This window comes from Anguilla anguilla, chromosome 17 (assembly GCF_013347855.1).
Source record: "Anguilla anguilla isolate fAngAng1 chromosome 17, fAngAng1.pri, whole genome shotgun sequence".
NCBI classification, from domain to species: domain Eukaryota; kingdom Metazoa; phylum Chordata; class Actinopteri; order Anguilliformes; family Anguillidae; genus Anguilla; species Anguilla anguilla.
The window spans coordinates 19,158,803-19,181,826 of NC_049217.1; the positions used below are offsets into that span (position 1 = coordinate 19,158,803).

The window sequence follows — 23,024 nt, forward strand, 5'->3', positions numbered from 1 at the left end:
AGGCGGGGCATATATTAGAGTTAATGGGACACACAGGAAGGCGTGCAGATATATCAGCGCTCTAAGGAGTGGGGCTAATGCACAGGTGTGAAGGAGCAGTCAGTGGTGCCCATTGGCAGCAGCTTGTTGTCACGGTTACAGAACTGGGGCTCGAGCGGCTGCAGTCCCAGATGGTGCATTCCCTGCTGTAATCTTGAGCTGGGCACTTAACCTGAATTGCTTCAGTAAAAATTCCATCTGTGTAAATGGATAATATGCTAAAATGCTACGTGTACAGTATGCTATGTAACCTCTCCATGAGGAAGCCTGTAGACTAACTGCATCATGCATGAAATATTGTGTAATATTGTGTATGATATATAGTGTAACGTATTGAAAAATAACATTTGTAGGTGACCTATATATATGTAGGTTGGGTCAGTGTGTTGCATCAGTGTGTTTGGTCAGGCGTGGTGTGATGCTGGGCCAGTGTGTTGGGTCAGGGATTGTGTGAATTTGGGTCACTGTGTTGGGCCACACTTGTGATGTGGGTTAGGGTGTTGGGTCAGATGTTGTGTGATGCTGGATCAGTGTGTTGTGTGATCAGATATGTGATGTTGGGTCAGTTTGTTGAGTCAGGCTTTGTTTGATGGTGGGTCAGTGTTTTGGGTCAGACTTGTGATGGTTGATCAGTGTCTTGGGTTAGTCTTTGTTTGATGGCGGTTAAGGAAGTTGGGTCAGGCGTTGTGTGATGGTGGGTCAGTGTGTTGGGTCAGGTGTTGTGTGATGGTGAGTCAGTGTGTTGGGTCAGACTGGGTGTGGTATTATTTTGCCTGGGTGGCGGTGTTTCTGAACCCTTCTCTGGCTCAGATTCGCAGCACCATAGAGAACAGCTTCGTGGGCTGGGAGCTGGAGGAGGTGCTGCTGCTGGACATGTCGGTGGACGACGGTGACTCCAAGATCCAGAACCAGCTGAAGAAGCTGCAGAGCCCGGTCATGATGCTGTACTGCACCAAGGAAGAGGCCTCCACCATCTTCCAGGTGGCCCACTCGGTGGGGCTCACCGGCTACGGCTACACCTGGATCGTCCCCTCGCTGGCGGCCGGGGACGCCGACAATGTTCCCGCTGAATTCCCCACAGGTGCGGGTGCAGGTTTAGGGATTGCTTGGGGGTCATGTTTTGGGGTGGGTGGGGGGGGGGGGGGGGGGGGGGGGGGGGGGGGGGGGGGGGGGGGGGGGGGGGGGGGGGGGGGGGGGGGCGGGGGGTTAGCACAAATTTTACTGTAGCTTAGTGGTCATTGAGCTTTGGAGCTTGCAAGCCTCCTGTTAACTTTTCTGATTCATTCCTTGTCCCTCTGGCCCTCTATCACAACTTTTTGCCGCGTGAAAATTTGGTTTCACAGCTCTTGTTTTTCTGCAGTTGGGGTGACTGTTGTTGATGTTCTTCCAGATCTGCAGTGAGAAACTCTGTGGGCCTCATAATCTTATAATGAGGCCATGCCATGTTTTAAACAGATATGAATAAAATAATATTTTTAAAGGATATCAATAAAATTTAACCCCACAGGATAAAGTTGAGCCATATTTCCTATTAACCTCCTTAGTTGAGGAAGAGGATTTGGTGTGTTTTGTGGCATGTTTCTTTGTCCCTTGCCGATGAATATTTTAACAGTGTTACGAGTGCCCCACACGCGCGTCTTCTCCATTTGCGTTTAGAATGAAATCCTTTTAATGTGAGTGGGACACGGTGTTTCCTCTGGGATGAGAGCTGATGATGATCGCTGGTCTTACAGACCTTGTGGGTGTGCAGATTCGAGGCTGGCTGTTCCTGTGTACTTGCCTGGCAGTGGACCGGGCAAATAGTATCTGCCAAATGGCGGTTTTTCAGTTGAATAAAGCTGGCAGTTCCCTGACTTGTTAGTCATGTGCTGATACTCATTGTGTTTTTGTTCCTCGTAAACAGTATGTTGAATACCTGCCACTGTCTCTCCCTCTCTCTCCCTCTCCCTCTCTCCCTCTCTCTCTCTCCCTCTCTCCCTCTCTCCCTCTCTCTCTCTCTCTCTCTCCCTCTCTCTCTCTCTCTCTCTTTCAGGTCTGATTTCTGTGTCTTACGATGAGTGGGACTACGGCCTGGAGGCCAGGGTTCGTGATGGGGTGGCCATCATCGCCATGGCGACCGCCACCATGATGCTCGACCGGGGACCGCACACCCTCCTGAAGTCGGAGTGCCACGGGGCCCCTGAGAAGAAGGGGCCGAGCGCCGGGAACCCCAACGAAGTGCTCAGGTGATCGGGGATCATTCCCAGCTCTCCCCAGTTTCAAGGGGGCGTCGTCTGAAGCGGCGGAGGCGGGGGGGTGGGGGGCTCTGTGGCGGTTGGCTGTGGTAATTGGTCCCAGTGGCTCAGTCAGAAGTGGAACATGCTCAGTGTACTGTGGCAAGCACTGTAATATTTTGGGGTGGGGGGGCGGTGCTGTGTTCCCTTCCCTTCCCGGGCAGGGTTGGGGGCACTGGACGGTTTATCCTCCTGCACAGTTCTCCTGCTTCTTCTTTTGGCTTTTTGTAGCAATGCAATGGCGTTTCTGATGGTTTCTGAGCTGCACTGGTGTTTATTCCTCCGTATAATCTTGTGCTCTTTACATTTATCATTCTGTTGCTCCATGTGCTTCTGGTTTTACGTTCTTCCACAGAGAGAGTGCCGAAAGCTCACCCAGGAGGCTGTGACACACGAATGTTCCAATGCTGTGTGTTTCTACCACTTTTGGGCATTTATTCAGTCCTTACATACTCACCGCCATGCTGACTTTGTTCAGCTCTTGATTGAATCACGCTGATCCGATGTTACATAAGGCATATCTGGCAGGAGATTCAGAATAATCTTGCCGTTAATGCAATTATTCACTCAATCAGGAGTAGATTATATCACTGAATTTATTCAGTTAGAGTGTACGTGCCTGTGAAATAGGTGTCTAGTTAATGTTTTCATTAGAAGGAATAAAGTTAGTGTTCTTTTTCTATTGTAGTTCAGGACATATAAAATTTAGGGTGCTTCATAAAAAATGTAATATACTGTACATCTAAATTGTGGAACGGAGCTGTTTCTGCATTAATATATAATAAAGTATATCAATAAATGTAAGTGGAATGGAAGCCAGATACAGCCATGTATTGCTGGTTAGCATTAGCCCTTGCTAGTGTTGGATTTGGAGTTGGTTATTGTGCCACTGCAGATAAACAATTTAGGTCTCCACATGTTTTGAAGTATTGCGGCGATCCTACCAAGTGCACTGCAGTGGCAGTTACCAAGCTTATGGGCTTTCTATCGCCAGAAAGAAACTCAAACGGGGACTGGATCATTTAGTGTAATCCCATCAGACTTTCAGAGTTGGTAAAAGGGGTTTAAGACGTAATGCGAGACTGTGATGTATCCATTTTAATGATGCCAAAAATGGTCAATTATCAATGCATACGAAAGTGGCTTGGTCAGGGGCCAGTGCGTAGATACATCATAGCCTTAATAATCTGATTTTAATAACCCTGAGCCAAACCTGGAAAGAATGCAGAGGCCACAGTCTCCCAAGTACTGTACTGTCCCTCGTCTTATTTTGTTGTTTTGAAGACTTCCGGTTTCCTGTTGCATTTTGATTGGTTACGGCTTTAATTTAATTTTACCCCAGGTGTTTCTGTGGTTGTGAGCAGTTTATTGTCGGGGTGAGTGATTACAGTATATATTGTAGGCAGTAAACATGGCTGTGTTTCTGTTTAATAGGACTGCATTGAATGATTTTACTGTGCTTTTGGGCAATGTAAAGAAGGTACCCTTTTTATGACACTATTTAATGAAACTGGGTCAGAATGCTCTCTCACTCCCTTTCTTGCTGTCTCTCTCACTCCCTCTCATGCTCTCTCTTTATCTGTCTATTGTGCGCTCTCTCCTTTCTATGTGTATGCTTCTGACTTTCACATTACATAATGTAAGTCTTGATTTGAAATGATAAAAATTGTAAAAAAATTTATAATACTGAGTTTAGATAAACAAATTAAGGAAAATCATTAAGGAAAAAAAAATACAAATTATAAAGGGGGGTTTTCCTTTTTTGGGCTCAGTCACACTCCATTTTGATCTCTCTCTTCTGTCTATCTCATTATTACATTCTGTCTCTCTTTCTCACTCTCCCACTTTCCTTGAATTTTGCACAGTTCATTACCAAGTTCTCACTTGCATCTGTCAAGCACTGTCTTTGTCACATGCCTGTATGCCAACACACACACACACACACACCCACACAAACACACACACACACACACACACAGACACATGCACGTATGCACGCACACCCACACACACACACACACACACACAGACACATGCACGCATTTGCGCGCACACAAGCATCCATGATGCGTGAGGATGCATTGTTGCATATGCAGTCAGTTCATAAAATCCTGTTACTAGATTTGACTAATTACACATGGGTGTAATTCGTTACTAATTAATATTGGTACTAATTTATTAAAACATCCTATCAATATTTTATAGAGCTTTTCATAATTCAGAGTATATGCTCAGTGTATGTGTGTCAGGGCATGCTTGCGCACATGCCTGTCCTGCCTATAGCAACACATGTGTGTGTTTGTATGGCTATTGTGCATTGTGGGGACCTCCCTGGTTTTTGCACATTAACTAAGATGCATAGTACAGGTTGAAGGTATATTCTACTTGCATATTCTGATATATATTCAGACAGAAAGAGACAGTTCATGAGAAGGTTAACTGAGGAGATATGGAGTTTGATGGATTGACGGAGAAATGGATTTACATGTGTGCATGTGGGTTTATAGGGTTATGGGGAAGAGGGGTGTACTTAGTGTAAAAAGGTACGTCTTTTTCTCTCTCCCTCTTTTTCTTTCTCTCCCTTTGTCTCTCCCTTTATTTCCTGCTCTACCTCTCTTTCTCTCTCTCTCTCTCTCTCTCTCTGTGAGATTATGGTTCCCATGACAACACAGTAGATTGCTTGGAAATCACAGTGGTTGTAGGCTCCATGGCAACACATTACATATGCTTGTGAGATCCCTCTCGGTGTTCTGCGCACAACGGGAGTTGGGGTTGTGTGCACATGAGCACGTTTCACACAGTGTCACAAACCCATGCCTTGTGTGTGTGTGTGTGTGTGTGTGTGTGTGTGTGTGTGTGTAACTCCATATTTGTGCTACACGTGTGAAGCCACTTAGCACAGACTGGCACCAGCGGCTGTGTAGCTGCAGGCGTGCAAACGTGATAGGCCGCCCTGTGATTTGGAAGAAGAAGGCGCAAGGTGACACGGGCGTGATGCTCAATTTTTGGCCTGTGTTTCAAAACTGACCTTTAAAACAATGAGCTTCACAAAAACCAGCAAAGCACGTCAGATGTTTAAACTGGCTGTTTTTGTTTTCCCACTTTTCCCTTTTTTTCCCTCCCCATTTTTATCAGTGCTCACTGTAGTAAGATATTCATAATTAGGATTTACTGTATTTATTAAATATGAACTAAACTTCTAGCTTCTCCATGAGGTTCAGGGGTTTTATGTCAATGGTTTTCTGAAGGATGCATTCATTGTTTTGCGACTTTAGTAATAATTTTTTTAAATATATAATTTTTAAAAGCCTGTAATAAATTTTTTCCCTCTGTCCTTAAGCAGTCGACTTCGATAACATTTTGATGGTGGTGGTACATCTAGCAGAGTCGCACGCATGGATTGGTTTAGCCCACATGTACCTGCAGCGAATAGCGCGTTGCGTAACGGGGAATGACGCGTGATGAGGAGCGCGGCCTCGCGGCGTGAGCCCGTGGCGGACGAGCCCGCGTGTGACCGCGTGGAACGCGTGTACTCGTCTCCGTCCCTTTGAAGTTAATTTAACGCGTTTCTGTGCGGGACCCGCGTGAGACTGCGTTGAGTTCGACGCGGCGTCGTGCGGGGGCTCCGGGGCCCGTTCTGAACCGACGCTATTAACATTACTCTGCGTTGAGCGGTGAGACGGTCAGAGCGCAACCGGCTCGGACGAGCCTCGCTCGCTCACTCGTTTCACACTGTCGTTTATTTACGGGGTGCATGTTTGAGGCTGAGTGTTGCCATGGAGACAGCGACTCGCCACGGGGGGAGAGGAGGGAAAGGGATGATCTGAGTTTGCTTGACAGAAAAATGCACATGCTAACACACACACACACACACACACACACACACACACACACACACACACACACAGCGCTTATTAAATTTCACTGACGTATGTAGAATGCAGAGGGAGTTGTGACAAAGCAGATATAAACATACTGAAATAAACTGAGTGGGCTGATTTGCCGTCAGCCTCTCCTGCTTCGCTGTTCAGTCACAGTGCACCAGTATCACCCCATCAGTATTCTAGAGAGGACCCCATGCTTATTTAACCCAAACCTCTCTCTCTCTCTCTCTCTCTCTCTCTCTCACTCGCTCTCTCATGTTCTCTCTCTCTCTCTCTCTCTCACTCGCTCTCTCATGTTCTCTCTCTCTCTCTCTCTCTCTCTCCCATTCTATCTCACATTCTCTCTCATGCTCTCTCTCTCATAAACTCACACTCTCATGTTTTCTCTCTGTATCTCTCTCATGCTCTCTCTCTCCATCTCTCTTTCATTCTCTCTCATGCTCTCTCTGTCTCTCTCTCACTCATGCTCTCTCTCTGTCTGTCTCTCTCTCCCCCTCTCCTCCTCCCAGGTACCTCATGAACGTGACGTTTGAGGGGCGCAACCTGTCCTTCAGTGAGGATGGCTATCAGATGCATCCCAAACTGGTCATCATCCTCCTGGACAAGGAACGCAAATGGGACAGGGTGAGAACTCCCCCCCCACCACACACACACACACACACACACACACACACTTCTTTCCATTTCACATCCTCTCAATCGTTGACTCTCATGACTGTAAGAATCTCTTTTTTTCTGTCTCCCCTCTCTCTCAGTCCCTCCCTCTCTCCCTCCCTCCCTCTCTCATTTCACCTCTCCTGCTCTCTCAATCTGTATTCTCTCCTCTGATCAGAGAGCAAGGTGACTTTCTTCCCCTCATGTTTAATTCCTACCCTCGCTTCCAGCTCGAACACTTTCCTGGATTCTAATGAGTAGTGCGCACACAAACACACATGCACACACACACATGCACAGGTGCACAGGTACACACACACACATACACACACAGGCAGAGCCACAGAATTTACTTTATCCAGTTATTTCTTCCTCTTCCCTCCCCCATCTCCATGCCTCCTGTGTCCCATTCACATAGACACACATATATATCTGTCTGTGTGTGTGTGTGTGTGTACAGTACACCAGAAATCATTTTCTTTTGTTTCCGTGGTTGTGCAGTATTTAGCCCAGTCTGGCCCAGCTGTACACCATGTGCCCCCTGCCCCCACTGTTCACTACTCAAACTCTTGTGGTCCCATCTGCTATTTTTGTCATCATCCATTCCCGCCTGATCCCTGTCCGAGCTGACTCTGCCAGACTCAGGGATGGTGTGTGCTGTGCTGTCCAACTCCAGCTCTGACTCTCACTCCTGCCTTACTCCAGCTCTGACTCTCCTCCCCTACTCCAGCTCTGACTCTCACTCCTGCCTTACTCCCGCTCTGACTCTCACTCCTGCCCAATTCCAGCTGTGACTCTCCTGCCCTACTCCCGCTCTGACTCTCCTGCCCTACTCCCGCTCTGACTCTCTCTCCTGCCCTACTCCAACTCTGACTCTCCTGCCTTACTCCAGCTCTGACTCTCTCTCCTGCCCTACTCCAACTCTGACTCTCTCACTCCTGCCCTATTCCCGCTCTGACTCTCCTGCCCTACTCCAACTCTGACTCTCTCACTCCTGCCCTATTCCCGCTCTGACTCTCCTGCCCTACTCCAACTCTGACTCTTTCTCCTGCCCTACTCCAACTCTGACTCTCCTGCCTTACTCCAGCTCTGACTCTCTCTCCTGCCCTACTCCAACTCTGACTCTCTCACTCCTGCCCTACTCCAACTCTGACTCTCTCTCCTGCCCTACTCCTGCTCTGACTCTCCTGCCCTACTCCAACTCTGACTCTCTCACTCCTGCCCTATTCCCGCTCTGACTCTCCTGCCCTACTCCAACTCTGACTCTCTCTCCTGCCCTACTCCTGCTCTGACTCTCCTGCCCTACTCCAACTCTGACTCTCTCACTCCTGCCCTATTCCCGCTCTGACTCTCCTGCCCTACTCCAACTCTGACTCTCTCTCCTGCCCTACTCCTGCTCTGACTCTCCTGCCCTACTCCAACTCTGACTCTCTCACTCCTGCCCTATTCCCGCTCTGACTCTCCTGCCCTACTCCCGCTCTGACTCTCCTGCCCTACTCCAGCTCTGACTCTCTCTCTCCTGCCCCACTCCAGCTCAGTATCTGCTGCTCACTCCTGTCCTTCTCCCTGGTACAGGTGGGGAAGTGGGAGAATGGCTCACTGAGCATGAAGTACCATGTGTGGCCTCGCTTTGAGCTGTATTCGGACACGGAGAACCGCGAGGACGACCACCTGTCCATCGTCACGCTGGAGGAGGCCCCCTTCGTCATAGTGGAGGACGTGGACCCTTTGAGTGGCACCTGCATGAGAAACACTGTGCCTTGCAGGAAACAGCTGAAAATCTTGTGAGAATATAGCCCCACATTAGCGACCATGTTAATGACCCTGCATTACTGACAGTATTACTGACCCTGTATCACTGACCATAGCCCCACATTAGTGACCATATTTCTGACCCCGCATTACTGACCATATTGCTGATCCTGTATTACTGACCATAGCCCCACATTAGTGACCATATTTCTGACCCCGCATTACTGACCATATTGCTGATCCTGTATTACTGACCATAGCCCTGCATTACTGACGGTATTACCGAACCTGTATTACTGACCATTTTACTGACCATGTATTACTGACTGTATTACTGACCATAATCCTGCAATACTGACTATATTGCTTACCCTTTTTTAAGGACCATCGCCTCGCATTACTGACCCTGTGTTGCTGACCCATAGCCCCGTATTACTGACCATATTACTGACCATGTATTACTGACTACTGCCCGCATCACAGACAGTAGCTTCATTCCACTGTCTGTATCTGTCTGTATCCACATGTAACCCATCATTAAATAAACGTCTGCACTAGTGTCAGTTGTCCTGTCTCTAAACCCCTGTACTAGTGTCAGTTGTCCTGTCTCTAAACCCCTGTACTAGTGTCAGTTGTCCTGTCTCTAAACCCCTGTACTAGTGTCAGTTGTCCTGTCTCTAAACCCCTGTACTATTGTCACTGGTCCTCTTTCTTAGTGTATCCACTGTGGCGGTCTCTGCTATTGTTCTTTGTTAGATGCCCAATGTCAAATCTATTTTTAATATATGAATGTATTTTATATGATATTCTGCATTTTTTTGGCATGTACCCTGGTCCAGATAGATTGGGTTATTTGTCCACTGTTATAGACTGTAAACTATATTATGTTAGCACAGCTGTTTGCAGTGCCTATAGGGCCAAATTGTTCTGTGTAATTCCAGGACCTGGCCTAAACCCATGCTTTCGGTCAGGGCTGTGGATTCTGCTCTTATCATGGGTGCAGCGATGTCCATGTGAGGACTGAGCTGACTTGCTCTGTCTGTTAAACTGTCAGTCTGTAGCTGCCTAAAACAGTATTGCTATATCCTGTCATGTTTCTCTCTTCTCTCCGTTTGTCTCACTCCACCTCCTTTACTATGTCAATCTGCCATGTGCTTCCACACTGTCTGGCTGTCTGTCCTTCATCCACGTTAATAAATTCTTCATTTACTCTCTACACTTTTATTGTTTCCACTACTGGTTTTCGACTCTCACGCCTCACTGGTTTTACGGCTTGCCAACATCTCCATCTCTGTTTTTCTGCACCTCCTTTGCACCTCCTCTTTGCTGCACTCCTGATCTCACTCCTGCTCCTCCTCTCCCGCACCTCCCTCCTGCCCCTCCCTGTCTTTCCCCCGAATTCTTCCCCATATATATCTCTGTTTATATCCTGCATCCTGTCTTTCTCTCTCTCCAACATTTTTGCTTCTCTTCGTCTCCTCTGCTCACCCTTTCCTGTCGCCCCAACGCCCTCCGATCCCTGTGACCCTAACCTTCCATCCCTCTCTCTTCCTTTCCTCCTCCTCCTCCTCTTCCTTCTGATCATTCTCCCTCCCTACCTCCCTCTCTCAGAAATCAGACAAAAGACTCCGGCATCTACATCAAGCGCTGCTGCAAGGGCTTCTGCATCGACATCCTGAAGAAGATCGCCAAGTTCGTCAAGTTCACCTACGACCTCTACCTGGTCACCAACGGCAAGCACGGCAAGAAGATCAATGGCACCTGGAACGGCATGGTCGGGGAGGTCCGGTTCAAATCCGTTTCTGTTTCCATGTCAACCCCTTAATGAGTGCAGAACACAGAGCCCCTGGGACTGTCCCAGCCTGACTCCCAATCACCCGCATTTGCTCATCAGTGTCTCCATTTTGCCACTTCAGCTTCCCACCCCAGTTCTGAGGATATTTGTTTAAACTGAGGCGCCTTTCTGCCTAGGCCCCCTAATATTAGACTTGTGCTATTGGCATCTTTAATGGCAGCTCAGAGGGTTGGGGCCCAGTTTGCCTGAAGAAGGTCTGCAGCAGCCAACCAGCTGTACTCTGTTATGCGTCTGTGTCTTGGTGGGTTGTTTCTGTTGTGTGCAGAGTGGCTGTTGTGTAACCCTGCAAGAAACCCTCAGACAGGGGCCCACGAATTGACTGCAGTTTCCTGCAATAATGCACAGTGTGCTCACATATTTTCTGCCCTTTAATTGAGCTGTAAAATGTGATGGATCAGGGCCGTTCTGCACCCGAGTTGAGTGGCCCTGAGTTTTGACAGCTGAAGAAACATGAGTCGGGGGAAGAGGACACAGCCATTTTTTTTTACTCATTACATAATATTTTTATCACTTGCAAATTTTCTGTCATCCATGTTCATATTCATTGGTTAATTTCAGACCTGGGGGAGAACAATGGAAAGAACACATGAGATCGGGGCAGGGTTACTATGAAGAGGGAAACACACACACATGCACACACTCTCACACACGCAAACACACACAACAGTTAGTGAGAGAGGTTCGCTCGTTCTCTCTCACATGTTCATCCACACCTTATTAACTCAGGCAGCTTTGTCCCACTTTAGCGTAGCGCTTTGGGGCCCAGGTATTTATGGCTAAATATACCTGTAAAGATAGCAAGAGAAGAAGGGACAGGAGGGAGAACGAGTGGAGGGGTGAGCGATAGCTATTTCCATCAGCCTGTGACCCACTGTAATAACCCAGTTTCTGTCTACCTCGTGCTCCCTCTCTCTTTCTATTACTCGCCCTGTCTTTCTCTCTCTCCCTCTCTCTCTCCCTCCCTCTCTCTCTCTCTCTCTCTCTGCATTGCTTTTGACAGTTGTTATGGAAACCATCTCGACCTCTCATTGACCCCGGCCTGCTTCTCTCTCTTTCAGGTGGTGTTAAAGAATGCCCACATGGCTGTGGGCTCCCTCACCATCAACGAGGAGAGGTCAGAGGTCATCGACTTTTCGGTGCCCTTCATAGAGACTGGCATCAGTGTTATGGTCTCTCGTAGCAACGGCACTGTCTCGCCCTCTGCGTTCCTGGGTGAGAGTCTCAGGGATACCATATGCCCGCCCCCCGCCCCCCCCCCCCCCAAGTCTGTTTTGCTCTTAATGCTCGTAAAAACATGTCCAAGTCTTTAGTCAATGTACTGTATTAACTTCTCCTCCTCTCTCTCTTTCTCTCTCACTCCCTCTCCCTATCTCAGAGCCGTTTAGTGCGGATGTTTGGGTGATGATGTTCGTTATGCTGCTGCTGGTGTCGGCGGTGGCCGTCTTCATATTCGAGTACTTCAGTCCCGTTGGTTATAATCGCTGCCTGGCAGATGGGAGAGGTGAGAACGGCTATCATTACACGAACGCGCCGGGGGCGATGATTCAGCCGCGCGGGTAGCGCGCGGGTAGCGCGCGGGCCGCCGTCTGCAAACGGCGCTACGCACTTCTGCAAAAGAGGCCGCGCAACACAAGAGCCCTCGCCCTCACACAGCCTCTCACGGCCCCACATGAGGCTGTAGCCAATCTGCACAGCGTCGCGCGCAGCTGCGTCGCTAGCAGAGCAACCTAGCGTCACATAAAACTGCACAGTGCGGTAACGTTGCGCAACCTGCCGCGGAGTGTTTATGGCGCATCGTCACACAAATTGTGGGGCGGGGCTGACTCCAGCCAATAAGAGACATAAGCAGCTGCTTTGGGCCCCGCAACTGCCGAGAAGCCCTCAAATTATTCTCAAATATATTTATTTTATTTATAATGTTGGGTTGGAGGGGGGGCCCCCAAATCAAATTCTGCTTAGGTGCTTCCCCTCAAAACTCAGGGCTGGGACTGCTGCGGGGGGGGAAAGCCGAGCGCTATCCGCCACGGCCTGGCACGGCAGGCAGTCCCGCGCAGCGCCGCGCCTTCACGCATCGTCACTGAGGTCCCTCCGTGGCGCGGAGCCAGATGGCACTGCCGCTGAGGGGCTAGCGCCGGCGTCCCAAGGACACGCGCAGACTCTCCTGCACCGCACCGTAGCTCTGGCGCTGCCGTCCGCGCAGGCGCCCTCGCTAATCCCCCTTTTCCTAGCCTGCGCGGGCCCCACACAGGAAAGCGTCTTTCCCCGTGGATCTCAACACTGTTCTTCCTGCTCATGTTTATTTAATGCATCCACCATTTGCATACATTTGCATGTATTTTATATTCCCAGGAATCCACGTGTCAGCTATGACTGTGTTTGTCATTTGCATTAAACGTCCTGCAAATCACTGTTCCTGGTGATGTTGCGGTATATATAGGTGCACACTTTTCTTCTTCCTCCTCCTATTTATCCTTGTATTGCAATGCTCAGAAAGAGATATTCTCCCAAAATGTGGTGTCGTCCAGATGTGACTGCCTGCTATCAGGTCTTAGGTTAAAGGTTGGGGCTGTTGGACTGGGAGGGGTGTTGGAGAACACCATTGACGTGTGCAGGTTTCTCCTGTTGTGGTTTGCGTTGTCCCTGGTTGTTTTGTGATTTCATAGGCATCACATGCAGCAATTTGCACCATTCCCTTGGAAAACAAAACTAAAAAAAAAAGCCTGCTGTTGAAGAAGTAAGTACCGGACTGTAGAGTTCTGACGGTCTTCCCATGTTCCTTCACTCCCCCTCCCCACTTCCCCCCCACCTCCCCCCCTCAGAGCCTGGGGGCCCCTCCTTCACCATCGGCAAGGCCATCTGGCTGCTCTGGGGCCTGGTCTTCAACAACTCCGTGCCCGTGCAGAACCCCAGGGGCACCACCAGCAAGATCATGGTGTCCGTCTGGGCCTTCTTCGCCGTCATCTTCCTCGCCAGCTACACTGCCAACCTGGCCGCCTTCATGATCCAGGAGGAGTACGTGGACCAGGTCTCCGGGCTGAGCGATAAGAAGGTAGGCCCGGCGCGGGGCTTCCACGGCCAGGGCAGCCCTGCTCTTTCCTGCCTGCTCCAGTGGGAACGCTTCTGGTGGACCGGCTGGGTGTTCCACAGAGGATGTGCTCACCTGCCTGCCCCAGTTACCTGTGTGCATCCTTTTTGTCTCTGGCTTCCTGTGTGAGAAGTATCTGTGTCTGCGTGTCTGTATGTTATGTGGATGCTGAAATGATGAACTTTATTTAAAAAATTTTTTTATTATTTTGTGGATTTTTATTTTATTGGCAGCCATTTTATTCGGAGCCTAGTAACTTCCAAGCCTAATATTAGGTGTTGGATTAAATGCACATGGCATCAGCGGAGAAAAGAGGAACAGTGGAGACATGGGCCAGCTGCCGGATTCCTCAGTGGTCTGTTCTACATGGAAAAAATATAAATATTTCAGCAAGTTCACATCAGGCTTAGAAACAGTGGCAAAATATGCATGTAAACATGCTGTACAGCCCACCCACAGGGTAATTGTGTCTGCTAGTGGCAAGCTAGTCTGCTTCAGTCTGCAAGCATTTCTTCCTCTCCATCACTCTCTCTCGATCCAACCCCCTCTTCCTCGCTGCCTCTCCATTATTCCTCTTTCTCTCTCTGTCCCTCCCCACAGTTCCAGAGGCCCAATGACTTCTCTCCTCCGTTCCGATTCGGGACGGTGCCCAACGGCAGCACGGAGCGAAATATCCGCAACAACTACAAGGAGATGCACACCTACATGGTCAAGTACCACCAGAAGAACGTGGACGAGGCGCTGTACAGCCTGAAGATGGGGTGAGGGAGCAGGGGGCATGGGAGGGCGGGGGTGGGGGGCGCGGGCGGGGCAGGGGGCAGGCGTGGCATGGGGGCAGACCCTTTCCAAAAGGGTCCCTAAACGTTCTCTGCGGGTGTCAGGCGATTAGAGAAGGCGCAGCCTCCTGTCCTAGAGGTCTGGGTCCTTTGGCACTGTGGGGTAATCGTTGTGGCGGGCAGGGTACGGTGTGCCCGGCGCTGACGATGACCACGCCAACGTTTCTTTCCCTGCGACTTGCATTATCGCCTTCGCCCCTTTTTTTCCCTTCGGTAGAGGGACGTTCAGCCCAAGGGCAGATGCAGCGCTCGGCCCGAGAGCGGCTCCGATAAGGGCAGCGGTACGGAGCCGCATATATCACACAGAGCAGGACGTCAGCGGGCGTTTTAGCATCCGCCAGAATACAGAAAAATAACAATGCATGCCTCCAATTCAAATGAAGGCCCTGCGTCCCGCTTGCTGTGATCTCGTCCTAATACGAGTCCCAATACGAGCCATAACCATAGGCATAACCGTAATGGCAGCGTAAGGGAGTCCATAGTCAGTGCGCCGCCGCGCATTGCGCTGGCGTGCGCATGCTGGGTCGCCTCAACGCTGATGAGTCATTTAGCGGTAAACGCGCATCCCCTCCCCTCCGCCCGCTCAGGAAGCTGGACGCCTTCATCTACGACGCGGCCGTGCTGAACTACATGGCGGGCAGGGACGAGGGCTGCAAGCTGGTGACCATCGGCAGCGGGAAGGTCTTCGCCTCCACGGGCTACGGCATCGCCATCCAGAAGGACTCCAGCTGGAAGAGAGCGATCGACCTGGCCATCCTGCAGCTCTTCGGAGACGGTAATGCCCCGCGCTCACCGGGCTGCGTCAGGGTGGTGGAGTGGTTGGGGGGGCGGGGGAGCATCACCAGAATGGGTAAAACGGCTATGGGAGGCCAACCGCTGCCTCGTTCGAACCAATCGGAAGACTTTGGCTGTCCATTGCCAAACGTTGCAGTTTGTGCAAATCAGTTCAGCAACAAAAGCTGTGCAAATAAAGCTGTTCAGTGATAATAGTTTGCTTTTTGAAGCCTCTCTGTCCCATTTTGGATCAATTCTGCGCTCTTGTTTCTAGTTCCAACTCATGTATAGCCCCCTGATACTGCTGGTGTTATTCCACACTGGTCTCTGCCTGGCGCATAGCACAGAGTGTAGTACAGAGTATATAGAATCTTATGAGGTCACACTGATTTTAATTGAGGGGGAGAAATCTTCTCCCTCCGAGATATCAAAGTGGGCTTTCCTCAAGTCGTCAATTCCCAGATGTGTTTGCTAGGTTCTTTGAGTGCTGCAGCTTAGCAGCACATATTGCGTTACATTTTAAGGTGTTTAGCAGACACTTTTATCCAGAGCGACTTACGCAGTTTACACTTTTTTTTAAATCATCTATATCAGGCTGCCTGGTTTACATCCAGCCAAAACAAGGGAAAACACATTAAAAATGTAGTGGGAAAACCGGGCCAGAACCACATCCTTACCTGTGTCAGCAAGTCTGGGCCCCAATGGTGAAAAACCCAGACTGCACACTTTAGACTGTCCAGAACTTTCTGAACCTGCTCGAACGCAGCAAGACGGACGCGCTGTGGTCTGCGCCTGCATGCCAGACTGGTTCGCTAAAGCTGTGGAGGAAATAAGGAAAAGGGCCTGGCACGTAGACCGGCTGCGTAAAAGCCAGACAGCGGGACGGTCCCAGAGGGGCAGAGCTTCGCTTTCACAGCGGCAAGCGATCCTTCGTCTCCTGTGCAGGAAAAAAAAATCCCAGACCTCCTTTTTGAAATTTGGTATTCCTGTTTACTTCGCCTCGGGTTCTTAAGAGCTGTGTAAATATTTTCCGTCAGTTGGGCATGCCAGTGAACTGCACTCTCAAGCGTGATTCTCGAGGGGAAGTAACAGTATGTACTGGGCATTTGTGGCTTCCTGACACACACAGATAAGCGCACAGCCGAGCATGCTTCTCCTAGCGCGCCCGAGCGCAGAGCAGCAGGCTTACGACCTCTTGGCGCTCGTCGCGCGCGTGCTGCTGCTTCAGGGGCTTCATAACACACCTGCAGCACAGGTGAGGAACCTGCCTTCCTAAGGCGAGAGCGGCGTGTCAGATTACAGAGGGGAACGCAGCGCCCTCTCGGAAGCTTCGTTTAGCTGTTCCGTGGCCTGCAGTGAAGGAGATTTAACTCGAAACGCTATCAGGTCTGCAAATCTGAACGTTTTCGTTAGCTGTTTCAGCCGTAGTAGTGGTTGCCCTAAGCTACGACACATTAGTAATGACATTTGAGACAGTTTATGGGATCCTGTTTTGTGGATGTTCAAACATCGTTGCAAGTTAGATTTTTTATTTTTTAAGTGGTTGTGTGAGATCTGGGAGGTTCTGACCCAAAAGCTGAGGACAGTGGCGTGGGAATAAAATGGATTGTTTTGATCCTGGATGCTGATTGGCTGAGACCACACTCTACAGTGATTTGTTAATCCGATACTGTAACAGTTATTCAAACAGCCTGTTTAGATAGTATCACTCCGTGCACAAACCTTTACTTATGAAATGATATTACAAAATAAATAATGTGTCATCAATTAATTGTTTCTATGCGCTGTATCCGTTTTATAAGAGCAATACAGCACTTGAGGCCACGCTGTTTCATGAATAGACATGACTGTATTCACGATACAGCACCACCTCTCATGCCATATTGCTTTAAGCAGAACCTGCATGGTGTTTGAATTATTTGGGTGTTCCGTTGTTCTAATCTGCTTGAGTGCGAGTTCCAGTCTGTCCACCTGTGAGGCACACAACACTGCTGGATGCACTTAGCTGTGCTCTTTGCCTGAAAGCTGCTCTGCTGAATGAATGTAAAGTAATGGATCCAGGTTTCAGTCCTATCCTGGGCCCAGCATGCTGTCCTAATTAAAAGCCCTGCCTTTGCAGTGTGTGAGAGAATATGGGTCAGGGTGGAGTGTGAACCTTATGCTGTCTGAGAGAGAGAGAGGGAGATATGTGTGTGTGTGCATGCATATACGTATCATGGTGAGAGAGAGAAAATGTGTGTGTGTGCATGCATATGTGTGTGTGTGTGTGTATCATGGTGAGTGAGAGAGAGAGAAAGAGAGAGTGTGTGTATGTGTGTGTGTATTATGGTGAGATAATTATGGTGATAGAGAGAGTGTGTGTGTGTGTGTTTGTGTGTGTGTTTCAGGGTGAGAGAGAGAGAGAGAGAGAGAGTGTGTGTGTGTGTGTGTTTCAGGGTGAGAGAGAGAGTGTGTGTCTGTGTGTGTGTGTGTGTTTCAGGGTGAGAGAGAGAGAGAGAGTGTGTGTGTGTGTGTGTGTTTCAGGATGAGAAAGAGAATGTGTGTGTCTGTGTGTGTGTGTGTGTGTGTGTGTGTGTGTATCATGGTGAGTGAGAGAGAGAAAGAGACAATGTGTGTATGTGTATGTGTTTCAGGGTGAAAGAGAGAGAGTGTGTGTGTGTGTGTGTGTGTGTGTGTCTATGTGTTTCAGGATGAGAAAGAGAATGTGTATGTCTGTGTGTGTGTGTGTGTGTGTGTGTGTGTGTGTGTATCATGGTGAGTGAGAGAGAGAAAGAGAGAATGTGTATGTGTGTGTGTTTCAGAATGAGAAAGAGAATGTGTATGTCTGTGTGTGTGTGTGTGTATCATGGTGAGTGAGAGAGAGAAAGAGAGAATGTGTGTATGTGTGTGTGTTTCAGGATGAGAGTGTGTGTGTGTGTGTGTGTGTGTGTGTGTGTATCATGGTGAGTGAGAGAGAGAAAGAGAGAATGTGTGTATGTGTGTGTGTTTCAGGATGAGTGTGTGTGTGTGTGTGTGTTTCAGGATGAGTGTGTGTGTGTGTGTGTGTTTCAGGATGAGAGTGTGTGTGTGTGTGTGTGTGTGTGTTTCAGGATGAGAGTGTGTGTGTGTGTGTGTGTGTGTGTTTCAGGATGAGAGTGTGTGTGTGTGTGTGTGTGTGTGTTTCAGGATGAGAGTGTGTGTGTGTGTGTGTGTGTGTGTGTTTCAGGATGAGAGTGTGTGTGTGTGTGTGTGTGTGTGTGTATCATGGTGAGTGAGAGAGAGAAAGAGAGAATGTGTATGTGTGTGTGTTTCAGGATGAGAGTGTGTGTGTGTGTGTGTGTGTGTGTGTGTTTCAGGATGAGAGTGTGTGTGTGTGTGTGTTTGTGTGTGTGTGTGTGTGTGTGTGTGTGTGTTTCAGGATGAGAGTGTGTGTGTGTGTGTGTGTGTTTCAGGATGAGAGTGTGTGTGTGTGTGTGTGTGTTTCAGGATGAGAGAGAGAGAGAGAAAGAGAGAGGGTGTGTATGTGTGTGTGTATTATGGTGAGATAATTATGGTGATAGAGAGTGTGTGTGTGTGTGTTTGTGTGTGTGTTTCAGGGTGAGAGAGAGAGAGAGTGTGTGTGTGTGTGTGTGTGTGTGTGTGTTTCAGGATGTGTGTGTGTGTGTGTGTGTGTGTGTGTGTGTGTGTGTGATATATGGCAGAATATGGGTCAGTGTGGAGCAGCAGCTTGGTGCAGTAAATGGACTTCAGCCCTCACCGGGTTTCAAAGTCATTTTGACACACTGCGATACACACTCAAAGTGTGGCCTACTTACTGAAACCGATACACACGCTCGGAGACCAGTCGGGACGCGCACACACTCGCTTTTGACGATGAGGACAAGAGACAGGCGCTTTGAAGGGAGCCCTGAAGAGCCCGGGTTCGACAGCTGCCATTGGACAGGCTCCCACCTTCAAATCACCGGTTTACGGAGCCTTGGGGGCATGTTTTTTTTTTGTTTGTTTTAAATCAAGCATGTGTTTCATCATTTCTCTGCCCTAACTGCTCAACAGCGCTTGGGGATCATGTTTTTTTTTCTTCTCATCGGTGTAAAACTGAACTGCAGGATGTGTATTTGATTGAACATTGGTCCTCGCTGGGCCATGGATGACCGAGTGATGTAACATTAAAGTGACCCTTTAAATAAACCAGCGTAAGGTCAGCGAGCTGGTGACTCCAGTCCCTGCTCGTTTTTACTTCACCTTGTCTTGCTCTGTTGCTGAATGTGTGTGTCTTCGGTCAGACAGCGTGAGAATGGGAGAGTTATGAAAGTGGTCTGAAGTTGTTTGTCTGGTATAACCGGTGGTTTAAAAGTAAGAGATGCACATATTCACACATCTCCTAATAACAGCTTTTTTTCCCACCCACTCTCCCCACCTAACTTTTGTCCTCTCTCTTTATTTTCCTTGTCCCCCTTTCTCCCAATATTCCTTTTTTTACCTATCACCTGCTCACCCCCTTCCATCTGTAACTGCACAACCCCCCCCCCACACCTCCTCACACACACACACACAAACATCACACACACATACACACATTCACACACACGCACACACACGCACACACACATCCATAACCCCCATACCCCCCTCTCACACACACACGCACACGCACCACAGGTGAGATGGAGGAACTGGAGTCCCTGTGGCTGACGGGAATCTGCCATCATGAGAAGAACGAGGTGATGAGCAGCCAGCTGGACGTGGACAACATGGCGGGCGTCTTCTACATGCTGGGCGCGGCCATGGCGCTCTCCCTCATCACCTTCATCTGCGAGCACCTCTTCTACTGGCAGCTGCGCTTCTGCTTCATGGGCGTGTGCTCCGGCAAGCCGGGGATGACCTACTCCATCAGCAGGGTGAGTGTGATAGGGCCTCCCAGTGTACACCTCAACACCTTTTACCTGCTCCATCAGCAGGGTGAGTGTGACAGGGCCTCCGAGCGTACACCTCGACACCTTCTACCTGCTCCATCAGCAGAGTGAGTGTGATAGGGCCTTCCAGGGTACAGCTCAACACCTTTTTTAATTGCTCCTGTACTTCTTCCTTAATTTTTTTTACAGCTAATTTCACGGGCACAGATTCAAACCTCCTCAAAAATTCATGCCAGGGTCCTTTAATTTTCTGCCTTTGGAAGGTTCTGTACCTACAAATGTTAAATATTTATATACTACACACACGGGTGATGAATGGTGCTGTACTGTACACACAGGTGATGATGTGGAAATCAAAGGCATGTGCAGTTTCACACCTTTCTCTGATGATTAGTCAGGAAACACGCCACCATCTCACTTCATAGCCCCCCAACACCCCTTAGGTGTGTTTCTGACCCAAACAAGTTTATCACGTGGGGAAACCATTTTATCCTGTATGACACTGCTGGGCCTGAATTATGGCTAGCTTCCAGAGCCCTGCTTCAGTGTGTGTGTGTGTGTGTGTGTGAATAAAAACCTGTCCGGTCACATTTCGGTTTTTAAAGTATATGTAAAATTTGAAATATTTTGGTAGGAGAATGACCAAATAAACAGAAGGGGGCATCTACTTTTTCAAGCAACGTCAAATCAAGATGCTGCGATAACACTTGAATTGTTTTTGATGGCCCCCCAGGCGTAATTCACAACCGCGGAGGGTGAATAGTTGGAGGCCGATTGCGTGGCTAATTAGCATATCACAGAGCCGCTTCCCCTGCGTTAGACCTAATGAGTGGAACGAGACTTCAGTCAGGAGAAAAACTGATTCATGGAGACACCTCTTTTCTCAGCTGCTCTCGGCCTGATGTGAATTACGTGTGTGTAATTACACTTTTTCAGCAGGAGTTCAAAGGCACCAAGATTTGTTATCGTGTAAAGAAGGGGCTGGCCTCGTTCTGACCTGCCCGCTAATGTGACCGATCCGCGCCTGGCTTCGTGCCCGCTCCAAACTGCAACTTCTCACACTTCTGAACACAGTTCCCTTCTGTCTCGTAACCATGGCGATGCACACAGTACCCAAAGTACCCGTGAGTCCAGACGTCTCAGACATCCCGCAAGGCTTCATGTAATAGATCACCAGCAAAACTGGACTGAGCCCAAAACCTTTTGGAATCTCTGCAGACCTGCCCACTGCGGTCACAAGTGCAGTTACTTCTGGTTGAACTGCGGGCCAAACCCGTGATGCACATTGGTTTCTTCCCTCCGTTTCATACTGTTTATTACAGCTGTGTTCAGATCTTGGCAGCGTCGATCCTGGGGAACCCCTGTGTGGGCTGGTTTTCAGTCCAACCACAATAGCAATCCCAGAATTTTAACAACCTGTTAATATTAATTCTTCTTAATTATGTGCTTTGTTTAACTCATTAGGCCTGTTTAATTAGGCCTACATAAAAGGGGTTAATAAAGAGATAGAATCTGTAGGCTCCTAATTGGTGAAAGGGGGACACAATGGCCACTAAAATTAACCATTTGATAGATAATGAAGAATTAAAAGACAAAGCGTGTTAATAAGTTTAAGGATTATGAAAAATTATGAAAGAACTTAAATATCTGTTTAACAACCTAACTAGGAGCCTATTGATTCACCTTAGTCTTAATTTGATCAGTTAAATAATTTTGTTGCCTCTTTTTAAGGTAATTGCAATATCGCACAATACACACAAAGTGAACAATGGATTTTTAATCTTTATGGCATGCATAGCTATTCTAACATAGTGTGGCCTAGGAGGGTAAATAATCCCTCCAAACATGAAAAACAATTCAAACAAAGAAAAATTAACAGGTTGTCAAAATTCTGGGATTGCAACCGCGGTACAAACCAGCATATACCAGGCTCCCCAGGACCGAGGTTGGAAACCACTGCCATAAGGGTTCCCCCGGGCCTTTGAACACTGAGTGGAAGAAAATGAGAAAGTGTTTCTGAAAGGCAACAGAACATACAGGTCTGCATCTTTTGCTCTACCCGAACAGTAACACATATTATATTCATATTTTGAGAAGGCAAGTGCTCCTTATTTAAACATCAGTTTATAAATGTTATTTAGTATAATGTCTAATGTGTAGATGTATAATGTTGGCTCGTTGTCTACCTTTCTGAATTAGAATCTGTGACCTCTCCTGAGGAGGTTCATTATGTTTATAATCTTGTGTGTATGCCAAGTGTAGGAGGCAGTTATTGGAGTGTTTCTTCTGAAAAGAGACAATAGTTCAAGTACAATGGCCTGAAACATTTTTCCTGGTCTTATTACAACAGGAAGTGTAGCCAGCAAATAAGTTCACGCCAGAATTAAGTTTCTCTTTTCCAACTCTGCCCAAAATTCAGCATGGACCCTCCTTTGTACTCAAAGCTCTGGATGGTCTTCAGTACTTGGTTAGAATAAAATAGTGCTGCTGTTCCTCCTTTGCCCTGAAGCAACAACTCAAAAATAGAAATCCAGTCAAGTCCTGGAACTCTGACCTGTGCAAGATCTGTCCACTAATGTTTTAATGCACCTCCAGGTTATGACGCACAGTCACGTCAAACAGAAACAAGGGCAAAGATGGAGGAATGTCCCTCAGACAGTCAGGCATGCAAAAAATAAGAGAAGGCTGGGTGTTGCACGGTCAAAAGACTTCAAAAGTGAAGCAGAGGAAAAAGAATGTGCCGACAGACAGGCGGGACAACAGCCAAAAAATGAGCTGAAGGAGAAACGGAAGCTTGGGAAGCGATGCAGAATGTAAGAAAAGAACAGAGACGTGGAAAGAGTGACTAAGAGGGACGTAAAAGATTATGCATTTGACAGACAATGTGACCCCTCCGGCTTGAGTGATGACCCGCGCAATAGTTGACAGGCTGTTCACCTTTGACCTTTAATGTCTGTCAAGAGTCCCATTAACCCTACAG

At 48.4% G+C, this 23,024-nt stretch overlaps 1 protein-coding gene across 3 annotated transcripts in view; it reads left to right on the forward strand.

Moving 5' to 3' along the window:
• The window catches only part of LOC118216956 (glutamate receptor ionotropic, NMDA 2B-like), a 75,212-nt gene that overhangs the window by 43,156 nt on the left and 9,032 nt on the right, over window positions 1–23,024 (forward strand). For all 3 annotated transcript variants that reach the window (XM_035398622.1, XM_035398623.1, XM_035398624.1), the window contains 11 exons: window positions 850–1,120; window positions 2,072–2,264; window positions 6,706–6,820; window positions 8,426–8,634; window positions 10,214–10,385; window positions 11,516–11,669; window positions 11,833–11,958; window positions 13,277–13,506; window positions 14,143–14,303; window positions 14,966–15,153; window positions 19,791–20,029. In XM_035398622.1, coding sequence (XP_035254513.1) covers window positions 850–1,120; window positions 2,072–2,264; window positions 6,706–6,820; window positions 8,426–8,634; window positions 10,214–10,385; window positions 11,516–11,669; window positions 11,833–11,958; window positions 13,277–13,506; window positions 14,143–14,303; window positions 14,966–15,153; window positions 19,791–20,029 — 2,058 coding nt within the window. The remainder of the gene's footprint in view (window positions 1–849; window positions 1,121–2,071; window positions 2,265–6,705; window positions 6,821–8,425; window positions 8,635–10,213; window positions 10,386–11,515; window positions 11,670–11,832; window positions 11,959–13,276; window positions 13,507–14,142; window positions 14,304–14,965; window positions 15,154–19,790; window positions 20,030–23,024) is intronic.